Source organism: Podarcis gaigeae (genome assembly GCF_964106915.1).
Source record: "Podarcis gaigeae genome assembly, chromosome: 6".
Lineage (NCBI taxonomy): Eukaryota > Metazoa > Chordata > Lepidosauria > Squamata > Lacertidae > Podarcis > Podarcis gaigeae.
In genome coordinates this window covers 5,417,821-5,433,744 of record NC_139682.1, presented here as the reverse complement: position 1 = coordinate 5,433,744, position 15,924 = coordinate 5,417,821, and the positions used below count along the sequence as shown (strand labels likewise).

Below are 15,924 nucleotides of genomic sequence, written 5' to 3'. Positions count from 1 at the left end.
CTTACAACTGCTTTTCCTTTGTGCTTAATATTGTTTTAACCATATGAATCAGTGGGTTGCAGTCTTGAAATTGCTGCACTGTGTACAACTTTGTTTTTCCAGGGGAAAACAACTGCCTACTTAAGGAGAAGAGCTGCATTTTTGTGTATTATAGCTGGAATTGCTCTGGAGTCATTCTCCAGAGCAAACCTTACCATAGCAGGGCAGCTTCCCCATTTCTTTTTAACTGTTTGTGTCTTTATTTCTTGCTAGCAATGACCTAAATGAAGACACCCTGGAGACGGAAAATGCAGCCGCTGCAGCCGCTGCTGCTTTTACAGCCTCTGCACATTTGAAAGAAGCCCTGTTAGGTAAGTGGGGTGAGTAACAGAGGCTTGCCTCTTTTGTATCACAGTCACTTGCATTAGCAGGTAGCATTGCCAGGGGAAAGGCTCGAGAGCACTTAGGCTGAGGGGTTTCCAGCTCTTGTTTCCACCTCTGGAATGAGCATTCTGAGGTTGGGGAAACTGCTGGGAATCTGTCCTTTCCCGAAGGACAGTGGGCTTCAGTGTTCTTAAACACAAGACCACTCATGTATGGGAGGGACGCGGGTGGTGCTGTGGGCTAAACCACAGAGCCTAGAACTTGCCGATTGGAAGGTCAGTGGTTCAAATCCCCGTGACAGGATGAGTTCCCGTTGCTTGGTCCCAGCTCCTGCCAACCTAGCAGTTTGAAAGCACGTCAAAGTGCAAGTAGATACCACTCTGGCGGGAAGGTAAACAGCGGTTCCCTGCGCTGCTCTGGTTTGCCAGAAGCGGCTTAGTTACGCTGGCCACCTGACCCAGAAGCTGTACGCCGGCTCCCTCGGCCAATAAAGCGAGAAGAGCGCCGCAACTCCAGAGTCGGCCACGACTGGTCAGGGGTCCCTTTACCTTTAATTTATGGGAAAGTCACATAGGTCAAGAACAGGACAGGGAGCCTGTGGCTCCCCAGATGTTGGACTCCAGATCCCATCAGCTCCAGTCAGCATATTCAGGGATGATGGGAGCTGTAGCCTAACAACATCTAGAGGGATCTCCCCAGCCTTGATGGAGGCAGTAACTTTGTTCCTGGCCACTGTCTGTCACCATTTGCCTATTTTATAGGTATGCATGGGGGGGGGGGATTAAGGAGCCAGTGTTGTGTCCAGGTGCTGAAGACCAGCAACCCTGGCTCAAGATATTCACCAGTAGTTTTCCTTCCTATTCCACAGCTCCCTTCCTCCTCTTATATTGTTACACCTCACTGCCTGTTTTCCCTCACTACTCCTTTATTCTGCAAAAGTGCAGAATGGTCCAACTTTTTCCCAGGTGCCCCATGCAAACCCCTAAACAGTAGGGGTTCCCCCAACCCTCTCAATCAGGTTTGGGGAGGCCACGGTGGCAGCAATGGCAATGATGTCCCATCCTGCAAGTGGAAATCCCTGTGCTGATGGAGTGCAGTGGTTGAATGCCACCCTTTGACCCCCTTGCCGCCTCAGAGGTTTATGCCCCATATCTCTCTGGCTTGAGAGCTTGCGTATTCTTAAACCAATCAAAGTTGGCTCAGTCAGAGTTACCACTTTTCCTGTTGCAGGACAGGTAGAATGCTGAAAATAGAGAGGCCTATTAGGAAAAAAGCAGTGTGTGTGTTTATAATTCAGGTATCTATGTCTTTACAATTACTACTTTCACCACTGGTGAAATTTAGATTGTTAGCTGCTCAGGACATAGAACAGTATCTCCACGTTCATTGGTTGTACCCTATGATTCTATGTAAATAACTTGATAATTGTAATGTATCTCATTTACAGAAGCAGTTAATCAAGCTGGTGCTCAGTAATAAATATTTTTTCATCCTGTTATCAGTTTTCCTTTCAACTGTATTCCAAACTTCATTTGCCAACCAGCAATCCGTGGTTGTAATTCCTTTTCAAAAATTTTATCTTTCACGATCCCTCTCCCTGAAGTGAAGATGGCTGAAGGTGATGATTGTGTGGAGACTGAGATCGTTTATCCCATCACCTGTGGAGATAGCAAAGCCAATCTAATATGGAGGAAGTTTGTTTGCCCTGGTATCAACGTGAAATGTGTCCAGGTGAGATGGTTTTATATCCTGTAATGTGTAAGATTTCCATTCTCTAATCTTACGTATTGCTTGTAAAAGCACACAGATCCCAGCCCCTGTGGTCACATCATCTAAATTTTTAAAAAATGAGATGGGAAGGGAAGAGAAATTGGGAGAAGAAAAAGATTGCACGTGTCTAGGTGGCACGAAAAGGCTTATAAAAGGAATTACAGCAAAATACCTTTAGAATAATTAACCTATACCACAACATGTCTCTCTTCCCTCCAGTATGACAACCATTTGATAAGTCCCAAGGAATTTGTCCATCTGGCTGGCAAGTCCACCTTGAAGGACTGGAAGAGGGCAATCCGGATGAATGGGATCATGCTAAGGTTAGCCTGTTTGTGAGAGTGCCTGTGTGTGCCTGCCTGCAGACGCAGAACTGAAACGTATCTTTGGGGCATGTGTGTGTCCCACCGCCTCTTGCCTTAGGGAGGCAGAATTCACAGGGCCCTAACCTATGCCATCTGGTATCTAAATGAGGTGTCCATTGGGTGTGTCTCCTAGGTTGGCTTTATTGAAATGCATTTCGGGACAGCTATGAAGCACGAACATGCAACTGTTGTGAGTTTTCAGGGTGTTTTAAATAATAATAAAGCTGAGATGGACGTTCACGTTGGTTTTGTGTGTTTTAGGAAGATCATGGATTCAGGGAAGCTGGATTTTTACGAGCATACGAAAGTTTGTTCCAATACCTGCCGAAGCACTAAAATCGACCTGACCGGAGCCAGAGTGCCCCTGACAAGCCAGACGTCAACAGAATACATACCTCTCACGCCAGCCTCTGCAGATGGTAATGTGAACTGCATTCCACTAGGCCACAAATTCTACCACTGGTTATGTTGGCTGGAGCTGATGGGGGTTGTTGTCTGGGAGCATCTGGTGGTCCACCAGTTGAGACCCTGATAACGCTTGCTGTACCTATGTTAGAATGATACAGAAGAGGAATATCCTTGTTGTGTCTCCTTTTGTCACGGTTGCACTGTTGTGATCTTGCCAGCCTTGCTGGGGGGGGAGCAATAACAGCCCAGTAGAGGGTGGGTGATGAGGCTGTTTGCCTGTGCTGTTTTGAATTAACCGGCTGGTTCTTGGCTGCAATCTTCTACTAGAACTGGAAGAGACTCAAATATTTCTGTGGTCATCAATACAGTCACCAACCCATTCATTCCATTGTCCCTGCTGAGCAACCCATGCTTTTCAGCTTCTGGGATATCATACTTAAGAGGACAGATGTTTCACAGAAGGCTGCCTGCAGGGCAAACATCTCTGATCATTACTCATTTTGTGTGTGTGTGTGTCCTATCCTATCTCCCAAAGAATATACCATATTTTTCACTCTATAAGACACACTTTTCTCCTCCTAAAAAGTAAGGGGGAATGAGTGTGCATCTTATGGAGCGAATGCAGGCGGGAGGCTCTGCTCAGCGCTCCCTTTAAAGAGCTGTGTGGAGCGTGTGTGCGGCTCTTCAGGGGATAAAGTGCATCTTATGGTCTGCTGCGTCTTATAGAGCGAAAAATACGGTATCCCTCTTTGAACACCCTACAGGTTTGTTAGGCTGAGAGACAGTAACTTTCCCAAGACCATTTAGTAAGCCTCCCTGCAGAGCAAGCTTTCAACTCAGCCAAGGGAGTACAGTCATACCTCAGCTCCCGAACACCTTGGGAGTCAGAACATTCCGGCTCCCAAACAATCGAAAACTGGAAGTGAGTGTTCCAGTTCTCAAACATTCTTTTGGAAGCCGAACGTCCAACGGGGCTTCCGATTGACTGCAGGCACTTCCTGCAGCCAAACAGAAGCCGTTCTTTGGTTTCTGAATGTTTCAGAAGTCAAACGGACGTCTGGAACAGAGTCCATTCGACTTCCGAGGTATGATTGTATGGGGAAAGCCAGAAAAACCTTGGCATTGGTAGCCAGTCTTCCTAGGGGCAGGTTGGTACTCACTTGGAAGCTGACAGTATACATGCTTTGCATGTGGGTTCAATTCACCAACCCCTCCATTCAAGGAGGTGTGCCAGCTGAAGTAACCAGTTCTAGGCTAAATGAACCAATGGTCTGACCTGGTATAAGGCAATTCCGTATTTTCCTACACCAGTGGGGCCATAGCTCTGTAGAACACGTGCTTTGAATACATGAGGTCCAAGTTTCCATCCCTGGCATGAGTGCTGGGAAAGATTTCTGCCCGAGACCTTGCTGAACTCATTGTAATAGAGTAGCAGGTGGACCTCTGGGATGAGTACAAGCAGTTATGTGAATTTGCCTGTGTACACATGTATGTGTGTTTAATTTTAATACTTTCATAGAAGTATAAACAGCCACCAGACACTTGGTGAAGCTCCAACGGGTGTCTTCTTATGTTGATAGTTTATTTCTGATTCTAAGTATGGGGATCAACCAAGCTCTGTATTGAACAACAAAAACACCAATATTGGGACCCAACTCCGTGGTGCCCAGCCTTGAAACTTGCTGACTGATCTGATGCTGGTCATGGTTCCCTAGCTTGGGGTTGTCATGATGAAAAAATGGAATCTCGTCGTGATTTGTGATTCCAGGGTGGTTTATCAAATAAACAACTTTGAAGCCTATTTGGCATTAGATGGCGTATGAATTAATAAATAACAATAGCAATAATAAAAATCCAGCCCCTACAAACAGAATGCTAAGATCTTGAGAATTTTGTTTGAAATTTGTGCTAGGTTTAGAAATGCAGGAGAGATGTCTCTTTGGTTTTGTCTGGCAATTGTACCGAATTTGTAGAAAAACTTAATGCAACTACAAACCAAGATAAAGCAATAGAAAAATGGCTATATCTTGGAAGGGCACGTCTTGACTTGTTTTGCCAGCATGCCGACAAAAAAGTGGTTTTGTTGATGATTTCTGAATGTTGATTTTGTTTCAATCACAGTAAATGGGTCTCCTGCCACAATCACCATAGAAACGTGTGATGACTCCATGGACTGGACCACTGCTATTGGAGGTGATTTTCACATGCAGAGCTTTCCTGTGGCCTGGCCTCAGCCCACTACATCTTCTGTGCCACCACTTCTGTTCCGTATTGGCTGCCTAAATCTGAAAGGCTTGTGCGAAGGCAGTTGCATGTAGGTTGCCAGCTGTATGGCACTGCCATCTCTATGCATAAGGCCATGCCTCAGTGGCAGAGCACACACCTCGCGCACAAAAGGCCCCAGATTCTGTCCCTGGCATCTCCAGATAGGGTTGGAAAAGACCCCTGTCTGAAACTCTAGACTGCAACTGGGGCAGTGGTCTGATTCAGTGTAAGCCAGCTTCTGATGCTTTGTCCGTGATTCCATTCATCTATTCGCGTAACACTGTCTTGCCTTTGGCATGCTGGTAGTAACATACTTAGGAATAACTTGTTTTACTGGTCCAACTTTTGCCGATGAAAGAGGCTGCATAACTTGGGAACTTGCGTATTCTTAAACCGTTCGACGTTGGCTCAGTCAGAGTTACCACATTACCTGTCCTGCATTAATGGCAGCTTGTTTTTGTAGCAGATTCTGCTGTAAAAACTTCCTGGAATCTACCACTTCAGACCGCAGGTGAGCAGTTGCATAATTTAAAACTTCCCTGCGTGTGAAATAACACCTGCAGAACTCAGAAAAAAGAGTTCTGTTTGGCATGCAAGTTTTCTATTCGTAGGGAATGGGAAGAGGAATTAAAACATGACACTCCTCCTTTAATCTGAAGTGGTAGACTCCAATAACTGTTTTACTATGTGACCTCTTGCTTGTGTGGTATCACTGCAAGGCTGCTCTTTGGTAAATGTTATGTTCCCGGGGTGAGTCTATCAAACAGTCAGTCAGCTTCATTCCCCCTGCTGCTTTACAGGTTTTTCAGGATTCTCTCACTTTCTTCCAGATGATACATTTACATTTTGGCGAGGTCTAAAGGAAGCCGGTCTTTTGGAAGAGGTGATTACCGAGTTCCACGCGGAGCTCATGGAGACCATGAAGGGCCTGCAGCAGAGGATTCAGGAGCCCCCCTTGCAACTCAGCGGTAAGTTGTTGTTGTTGTTGAGTCGTTTAGTCGTGTCTGCCTCTTCATGACCCCCTGGACCAGAGCACGCCAGAGACTCCTGTCTTCCACTGCCTCCTGCAGTTTGGTCAGACTCATGTTTGTAGCTTCGAGAACACTGTCCAACCATCTCATCCTCTGTCTTCCCCTTCTCCTTGTGCCCTCCATCTTTCCCAACATCAGGGTCTTTTCCAGGGAGTCTTCTCTTCTCATGAGGTGGCCAAAGTCTTGGAGCCTCAGCTTCACTATCTGTCCTTCCAGTGAGCACTCAGGGCTGATTTCCTGCAGAATGGAGAGGTTTGATCTTCTTGCAGTCCATGGGACTCTCAAGAGTCTCCTCCAGCACCATAATTCAAAAGCATCAATTCTTCGGCGATCAGCCTTTATGGTCCAGCTTTCACTGGCTTGCACATAAATGGCTTTGTCTTTTTAAGTCTCCTTGTTTATAGATCACTTGCATTGCTAGCACATCTAAGGAGCGCAGGGCGTTAAAGGTAGTGCTGGCAGTATTGGGAAGCCTGGTTTGTAGCCAGCGTTTTGGGCTTTGAGGTGTTTATTTTTTATTTTAGCATTTGCTATGCACTTTCTGACTTAATAATACAGGCATTAGGAAGTTGATGGAAGAAGATTCTACTCACAGTGTTTAAGGGTTTGTGTGTTACCTGCTTCTGTAGCTGGTGAGTGGTGCAGGATTTGGCATGCTGATTTTTCTCAGCTTTCACTTAACAATAAATCTACTAGTTCTCATGGTTCCAAAGAACGATATCTTCTATAAATTGAAAAAACAGGGACCTCTTGCATATGGCTCCAAGTAGGTGGAATACAGAGCTTTAGTCACCTGCCCTGTGTCTTGTTCCTTTTTCTATACAGTAATGGCTATTATTTTCCCACCTGTCCATGCCTTTTGCTGCACTTTCCTGCCTCCTTAGTCAATAACCAAAACCACAGTATTCCAAATTCGTTCGTAACCTGATTCTGGGATGCAAAATGTATCATGATGATGGTGATGTATCAATGCAGTTAGTGCAACTTACTCTGTGTGCAAAGCTCAGAATTTGCATGATTTGGTGGCAGAGTACAAACAGCTGTATATATCACCAGATGGAGGTGCATCATAAAAATCGTACCTCCTTTTACTTTACTAAACATTCATTGCTGATACTGGAGGAAATAGCTTTAAATAACATAAGCACCACTGGAAAGTATTATATCATGCCATTAGGGATCTGGGAATTATGGCTGGGCTGGGCTTGCTGTTTTATGCTGTTTTAATTGAGTTTTATTGGGACGCGGGTGGCGCTGTGGTCTAAACCACAGAGCCTAGGGCTTGCTGATCAAAAGGGCGGCGGTTCGAATCCCTGCAACGGGGTGAGCTCCCGTTGCTCAGTCCCTGCTCCTGCCAACCTCGCAATATGAAAGCACGTCAGAGTGCAAGTAGATAAATAGGTACTGCTCAGGCTGGAAGGTAAACAGCATTTCCGGGCGCTGCTGTGGTTTCTCCAGAAGCGGCTTAGTCATGCTGACCACATGACCCGGAAGCTGTACGCCGGCTCCCTCGGCCAATAAAGCGAGATGAGCGCCGCAACCCAAGTCATCCACAACTGGACCTAACCATCAGGGGTCCCTTTACCTTTACTTAATTGAGTTTTAACATGTTGCTCCCCACCCTGGGACCTTTACATGAAGGGTGAATGAGAAACACAATTAACAATAATGATGAGTGTGTATGACACTTTATAGAACATCATAAGCAGAAGAAAATGATTCAGGTCCCTGCTCCATAGAGCTTGCAACTTAAAGGCAAATGGAGTGACAATTACTTAGTCTTCAATGGGTTGAGGAAATGGGAGTTTAAATCTTGATAAATAAAAATTCCAGCATTGTGACCCACTTCTTCCTTCCCTCTCCCATCTCTACAATAAGAAAAACAATGGGTTTCTTTAAAAAAACAAACCATTAATGTGCTTTTCTCCAGTGTCATCAGCCATGATGTTTTTAACCTGTTGCTTTTTTTTCAGATGCTGTCTTGCTCAACAATACAGTCCAGAACTTTGGTATGCTGGACCTGGTGAAGAAAGTTTTAGCCAGTCACAAGTGCCAAATGGACCGTTCCCGAGAGCAGTATACGAGAGATTTGGCAGGTACAGTTCCTTAGTCCCAGATGCTGCAGTTCCATTATCAACTCTATTGAAACCGCCACAGGACTTTCTGTTGCCAGAATCGTGGAACGTAGTACAGTACTAGTGAAAAGACAACATGGTATTGAGGGCTTGCACATGCCAGCATCGGCATCCATAAGTTGTGTCAGCATCTGATTCCCTACATCTGCCATCTACATGGGAAGAGCGGCAGGCACGTCCTCCTTGGGTTATGCACAGGTTCCACATGGCTTGTAGGAACTGAGGGGAAAGTAGCACTCATGTCCTGAGAAATGCTATAAACTGGCTATTGCCATTTCCTTGTCGTAGAGGCAGTCCCATTGCGCAGAAAAGCATTCCCTTTCATCTTGTCTGAAATGCATGGATGTGATACTTTCTCTTCTGCACATGTCCCCCACTGCGGTATTTCACAGCTCAATCCAGTGTGACCTTTCCTGACGTCTCAGCCCCTTTTGAACAGAAAGGTTAAAAAAAAGGCACAGCCCTGAATGCCAGTTGCCCTTCAGAACGTGTTTGTTGGTCACCTAGGAATCTCTCCTGCACAGCCCAATGATGGCACAACAAACATACAGTTGTCACTGGTTTGTTGTGCAGGCTCCAGATGTGCCCCTCCTTAAGTGTTACCTAGAATGCACATGTGTCGCTAGCTTACCAGGTGCCTGTGATGTCATTGGTGAAAAGTCGGCTCCGTTTCCCCTCCACTGCTGTACCCTGTTGCAATTATCATACCAGTACTTGGCCTGCAGAGAGGACTCTTGCAGGGGAATTCTTCAATTCAGGTTTTTCCTGTTAACCTCAGCTTGACTCACCAAGCAGGGGCTTCTCTAGACCTTACCTGGAGTCTTGTCCATTTTGTCTCCTGAGCTGAAGCACACATCACCCCTCCTAAAACAATGATGATTGCAAGGATAGAGAGAGAAATAGCAACACAGCTATTTCTTCCCGCGGCAGGGCTACTTTCCCTTCTGTTTTCCATTTAGTGTGGCCTGTGTGTTTCAGTATTACCTTTGGATTGGAGCTTTCTCCCATGGCTAAGGTACGGATGGGTTGTGGTGAGATGGTTCAATTCAGACCATGGAGTTCCAGGTTCAAATCCCCTCTCAGCAGTGAAGCTCACTGGGCCATTCACATGCATTCTGCCTGTCCTGCCTCACATGGTGGTTATGAGGATAAAATGGAGAAGAGGAAGGAGGAGGAACGGTGAAATACAACTGCATATTAATGGAGGGGTGTTGAAAAACAACGGCAGTTAATTCATAAATTGCTCAGATAAGCCTGTAGAAAACTCAGAGTGTTGAGACAAGTGTGACTCTAGGGTTGCATTCTTTTCATGTTGCGAACGGGCCTCTGGAATGGATCCCGTTCGCAACCAGAGGTACCACTGTACAGTGGTACCTCAGGTTAAGAACTTAATTCGTTCCGGAGGTCTGTTCTTAACCTGAAGCACCACTTTAGCTAATGGGGCCTCCCGCTGCCACCACGCGATTTCTGTTCTCATCTTGAAGCAAAGTTCTTAACCCGAGGTACTATTTCTGGGTTAGCGGAGTCTGTAACCTGAAGCGTCTGTAACCCAAGGTTCCACTGTATTTTAAAGCAATCCTTGCCATGCCATACCACAGTTGCTGTGTCATTTAAGAAGAAGAGGCCAGCCTCTGTTCCTGGCTGTTTGGACTTGGTTGGTGCCCTTGCTTATCTGCTGCCCTTTCTCTCTCTCTCTCTCTCTCTCTCTCTCTCTCTCTCTCTCTCTCTCTTCCTCCAGCTCTGGAGCAGCAGTGCGATGAGCACCGGAAGAGAGCGAAGGAGCTGAAGCACAAATCGCAGCACCTCAACAACGTGCTGATGACCCTGACGCCAGTCTCCATCCCGTCCCCTCTGAAACGCCCCAGACTGACCCGAGCCACCTCGGGGCCTCCCGCCATCACTTCCCAGCTCCTGACTCAGTCGGCACAGATCGCCCTTGCGCCAGGGATGCCGGTCACGCAACTGGCGAACCTGCCCATAGGCAAAGTGGTCTCCGCCCTCCCAGCATCTGCTCTTGGGAAGACCACGGCACAGGTGACCTCTGCTGGCTCCCCGGCTTCTCCACTGCTGGGCGGATACACTGTCCTGGCCTCTGCGGGCTCGACTTTTCCCAACGCCGTTGAAATACACCCAGATGCTTCCAACCTCACGGTCCTGAGCACCGCGGCCATACAGGATGGCAGCACCGTGTTGAAGGTGGTGAGCCCCTTCCAGCTGCTCACCCTGCCAGGACTGGGCACGGCCATTCAGAACGTTACGCAAATGTCTCCCAGCGGGAGCACCATCGTGACTGTGCCATCCAGCATTGTTGAGGGCACCACAGCCAGTGAAGACCACACAACCATCGAGGTCACCACAGTGGGGGACGAGCCTGAGCAGAAATGAAGCGGAGACTTTGACCCACCTTCTGAGGTGTGCTCTGGGCTCACACGGCCGTCCCTCTGAGGAGGAGGAGGAGGAAGGGAAGGGGGCACTGGGCGTAGAGAAAGGGAGGCAAGATCGGCTAATGGGAGGATAGTGAGGTTGGGATCCTAGAACAGAGAGAGGTGTGGAGGGGAGGACACCAGGCGAGAGAGAGATCACTATTCCACGGGAACCATTAAAAGCTACAGCCCTTCCATCCTCGGCTTGTTAGCGCTGTACCATATCTGGCCACCCCCAGCTGGAACAAGGAGCATGTTCAGAGAGATGGAGGTAGGCGAGACAAGGAGGAGGAAAGCTTTCCAGAAATTACAGGGCACACAGCCAGAAGGACCTTTTCTGGGCTCAGGCTGGGCTGTGTGTTGCGTCATGCTCGAGACTGGCTGCTTCTCTGTCATGTGGGGGAGAGCGGCTGAGACCAGGGCTCTGGCAGGTGGACTCTGGCAAAACGCACCGGAAAGGGTTTCAAAGGCTTGCTTGCATTTGCTCATTTCTAAATGCAGTGGCGGGCACAGCCCTGATCTGCCCATATTACTGGTTGGGATAAAATTGCGAGGTGAGCCTCGTGACCTGGGGTGTTCAGCAGGAGGGTTTGCATGCAGGGCCGGCAGAAACCCATTTGCATAGGAAAGCCCACAACCTCCAAGGCGTATGGGCCTCTTTGTATACTTCATTTGAACACCACACCTTCCAGTCCTTCCTGCTATGAGGCAGGTGCACAGGGACTGTCATTCTGCTGAGTGTTGAATGCCTGAGCTTCTTCCATGTCAGCGGAGGGCTGATTCCATGTCCACTTGCCCTGCCGGCTGCTGCTTCCAGTGAGCCTTATCCCCTGTGCACAAGGACCTCAGGTACAGGCCGCTGTATCGTCCTTGAAAAGGGCATTTTAGCCGAAAGGGTGTGCAGCGGGAAAGGAGAACAAAAATGTTCAGCTCCTGAGCTAGCTTTGGATTGCTCCAACTGGCTTGAGGGACTGATAACAAGACAGTATTTTTTAAAAAGAACCAGCAAAGAAGTGCTTGTGAGGGAGACATGCTGCTGCCAAGGTAATGGGTTCTTGTACTGAGGCTTTGTCGAGAGCAGCAAATGCAGAGTTCTTGAACAACCTAGTAAATATTTTTGAAAGCATACCCTGTGGTTTATTGGCTGTCTTTGTCTTATACCTGCATCTGGAAGGAAGCCTTGCCGGTTCCTGCAAATGGGCTTGAGAGCAAGTTGTCAGATTTTTGCTCCGTTTATAAAGTCAAGCAAGAGGGTTTTTGTGTGTGTGAAACAAGTTAGATTATTCCAAGGCTTTAATCTTCATTGCAGGGAAATGAAGTCAACAGTAAAATAAAAAGTGAGCAGTAAAGCAGCTCAAAGCTCTAGCTAGCCTAGGCAAGTCTTAAAAAGAAATCTCAGACTTGTAAGGAACAAGGATCACTCAATATTGTTTGAAAGCTGGTTTTCCATCACTTGCTATTGGGCATAAGACGTTTTACCCTGCAGATCGGAACAAAGGAGATGCTGCAGGAACTGCATCCTTCATGTGCGTTCGGACTCTGGTTACTCACGTTTGCCATGTAAGGTAGCTGGTGGTTTGACACCACAGGAAGTAGGAGACGACCACCAGTTTCCCCCTTTGGTAGGTAAAGGGAAAAAGGTAAAGGACCCCTGAATGGTTAAGTCCAGTCAAAGGTGTCTATGGGGTTGCAGCACTCATCTTACTTTAAGGCCGAGGGAGCTGGCGTTTGTCCACAGACAGTTTTCCAGGTCATGTGGCCAGCATGTCTAAACCGCTTCTGGTGCAACTGGACACTGACAGAAGCCAGAGTGCACGGAAACGCCATTTACCTTTCCGCCGCATCGGTACCTATTTATCTACTTGCACGAATATGCTTTCAAACTGCTAGGTTGGCAGGAGCTGGGACAAAGCAACAAGAGCTCACTCCGTTACGCAGATTCGAATTGGCTCCATGGTTTAGATCACAGCTCCACCTTCGTCCCTTCCCCCTTGGAACCCACTTCTGAAAACAGCCTTTTAGAGCTATTTACCTGATCAAACCTTTCCCAGTTTCCTTAAGAAATGTCCTCAGAGAGCTGCAGAGATGCCCACTGCTATAACAATACGCAGACTTTGTATTTTTGGTCAACCTAAGATGGAAAACATCACTCATCTGTTAACCTGCTCCTTATGTAGAGACCCAAGAGATTGCTTTCTGAAACCATTGTTCTCTCAAGAAAGCAGGTGCATCCCAGCAGAAATGGTTCGGTTTCGTTTGAGTATTAGCTTCATAACACACAAAGTGGCCCTATATGCCCTGGCTGCAATTTTTTAAAAAGGAGGTAAAGAAAAGGGAGTTGAATAAAATCACTTTAAGTCAATTAATCTGAAATTAAGCTAGACTGGCATCTCTAGTATCTCTTCTCTCTTATCATGGGTGTCAGTTTATATTAAGGATGTTCAGTATTATTTTATTAATATTATTGCTACACGTCTGTAATGGCTGTTGGGTAGAACAATAAACTTATGAACTGAGCTGAAAGTAGGTGACAGTAACACAAATAAAAAGTGGAGACTGGCTGTCTGGTTTCCTTGGCTAGTCAGGATAATTATTGGCAATTTCTTGTGGCATGCCCTGTTTCTGAACATGAGGCATCTGTGAACAAGCCATCGGTTGGCTGGCATCCGTCTGTCTCAGGAGACAAATAGAGGAGTGCACCATTAGGGATGAAGTCAAACTGTTGGAAGGTTACAGCGCCTGCCATGGCTATAGAGACCCATACAAGAGAGACATGTTTTGTTACAGCTGGGGCAGGTGAAGGTGTCTGGTTCTGATGCTTTCTTCTCCCTGCGCGTCTCCCAGCGGTCATTCTCCTCTGGTCATTGCTGTGGATGCACAACTTGACTGCCTTGTCTCCAGGCTCTGCGGTCATCTGCAGACATCTTTGCCAGCTTTCCCCAGATTTCTGTGTCTGTCTTCCATTTTGGGGGAATATTCTGTGCTTATTTTTTAGAATACCCGTGGTGGTTTGCAATGCAAAATCAAAGGCCTTTCTTTAAAAAGGAAGAAAGAAAGATCCATAAAGCAACATGCTCTGAAATCTGAAAAAAAGTCATGTAGACTAGGAGAGGGGCATACATTGTGTGGACATGTCCCAAGTTGATGTGTAAGAGACTTGATTTGAAAGAGAAACTCTTTTTTTTTTTTCAGCCACTGGGTGTAGCTGGAGAGAAGCTTCTTGGCAAAAAGAACTAAAAGTAGATTCAGAATGAATCTTAAAATTAGGGAGGGTTTTGTTTTTCAGTAGGACGGATGTTTAAAAAGCAAGCTTTCGAGTTCTCCCAAAACAATACTTCAGATCACTGCTAAGCGAAACAAGGAAAGAGATAAAGGCTGGAGCACAAACATTAATACCCAACAACACAGGCTACTATGACGCTTGCATTTTTTTCTGATGCAATGCCATAACTATCAGGGGTGTGCATTGACCACAAGTTTCAGCATCAATCCTGATTCAACCCGGGGGGGGGGGGGGGGACTCACCTTGGCTGAATAACTTGGGAGGCTGCCTGATTCATCTCAAGATCTGAGTTCACTGAGGGGATGGGGGACGACGACAAAGGTTTCATTTTCCCCACTTCCTTTCAGAAACTGAAAACGTTAAAATGGTTGTTGATTTCTTTTTCTGTTTGACAGAACTGAACAGAGAGTAATTCCCTGCCCTGATGTTACCATGTTGTCTGCTGATTTTAAACAGAAATTATGCCCTCAAATAATACTTCTCCCCTGTGGAAAGATGACACGGGATACAGAGAAGTGAGCAGTTGGTGCTCATAATGGTTCTATCCCTCCAAAGGAGGCTTCTCTCCTGATTGAGAAATTACTAACACAATATCCATTTTAATTTTAGGTGTGTTGCCCAGAACCCGATATTCCTTTATTAATGGCTTGGTGAACTTGGATCAGTCGCTGCCTCAGCCTAACCAGGATTGTTGTGAGAATAAAATGGGAGTGGGGGGGGGGGAGAGATCCTAATATGACACCTAGAGGTCTTGGGAGGAAAAGTGAAATATAAACATGTTGTTGTTGTTTAGTCGTGTCTGACTCTTCGTGACCCCCTGGACCAGAGCATGCCAGGCACTCTTGTCTCCCACTGCCTCCCACAGTTTGGTCAAACTCATGCTGGTAGCTTCAAGAACACTGTCCCACCATCTCGTCTTCTGTCGTCAACCTTCTCCTTGTGCCCTCCATCTTTCCCAACATCAGGGTCTTTTCCAGGGAGTCTTCTCTTCTCATGAGGTGGCCAAAGTATTGGAGCCTCAGTTTCAGGATCTGTCCTTCCAGTGAGCACTCAGGGCTAGCAATTGCTAGAGGGTGTTTCCTATGGTAATATATAAAGGTAAAGGGACCCCTGACCATTAGGTTCAGTCGTGGCCGACTCGGGTTGCGGCGCTCATCTTGCTTTATTTGCCGAGGGAGCCGGCGTACAGCTTCCGGGTCATGTGGCCAGCATGACTAAGCTGCTTCTGGCGAACCAGAGCAGCGCACAGAAACGCTGTTTACCTTCCTGCCGGAGGGGTACGTATTTATCTACTTGCACTTTGACGTGCTTTCAAACTGCTAGGTTGGCAGGAGCTGGGACTGAGCAACGGAAGCTCACCCCGACTTGCTGATCAGAAACCGCCGACCTTCTGATCGGCAAGTCCTAGGCTCTGTGGTTTAACCCACAGCGCCACCCGTGTCCCTTCACAGTAGTATATAGCATTGGGCTATTTTACTAATTAGGGCCTGCCCAGGTGCCCAGAGGACAGGATGATGCCACCTCACCACCATTTAACATACAGGTGCCAAGTGAACAAGCTCTTGGATCTTACTTTAACCCTGGCAAGGAGACAGCATCTTCTGTTCTCAGGATAGCTTGGTGGTGGTGGTAGTTTAGGGCAAGTTGTCTGGTGAACAGCTCCAAATCAAATTCTCTTGATCAATGCAGGTAAAGTGATATGTCTGAGCTGGATCCGATACTCTGAGCTACCTTGTGTACTCTCTAGTAAAGTCAAAAGATGGTCCTTTTCTCAAAAGGAATGCAACCAATGAATCGGATTAGAATGACCTCTCCAGGCCACAAACAAAATGGTGTGATAGCTGACCCTTGACCACTATCCAAACATTGCAAGTCAGACTG

At 46.9% G+C, this 15,924-nt stretch overlaps 1 protein-coding gene across 5 annotated transcripts in view; it reads left to right on the top strand.

The window, feature by feature from the left end:
• The window catches only part of GMEB2 (glucocorticoid modulatory element binding protein 2), a 263,449-nt gene extending 251,561 nt beyond the window's left edge, over positions 1-11,888 (top strand). For 2 of the 5 annotated variants that reach the window (XM_083744431.1, XM_083744430.1), the window contains exons 3-10: positions 253-350; positions 1,967-2,094; positions 2,353-2,456; positions 2,760-2,917; positions 5,028-5,099; positions 6,002-6,139; positions 8,176-8,298; positions 10,076-11,888. In XM_083744431.1, coding sequence (XP_083600557.1) covers positions 253-350; positions 1,967-2,094; positions 2,353-2,456; positions 2,760-2,917; positions 5,028-5,099; positions 6,002-6,139; positions 8,176-8,298; positions 10,076-10,722 — 1,468 coding nt within the window. In that variant the 3' untranslated portion in view covers positions 10,723-11,888. Of the gene's footprint in view, positions 1-252; positions 360-1,598; positions 2,095-2,352; positions 2,457-2,759; positions 2,918-5,027; positions 5,100-6,001; positions 6,140-8,175; positions 8,299-10,075 lie in introns of those variants that run through there. The other 3 variants (XM_083744432.1, XM_083744434.1, XM_083744433.1) reach the window with 3 other exon arrangements.
• The last annotated feature ends 4,036 nt before the right edge of the window (positions 11,889-15,924 follow it).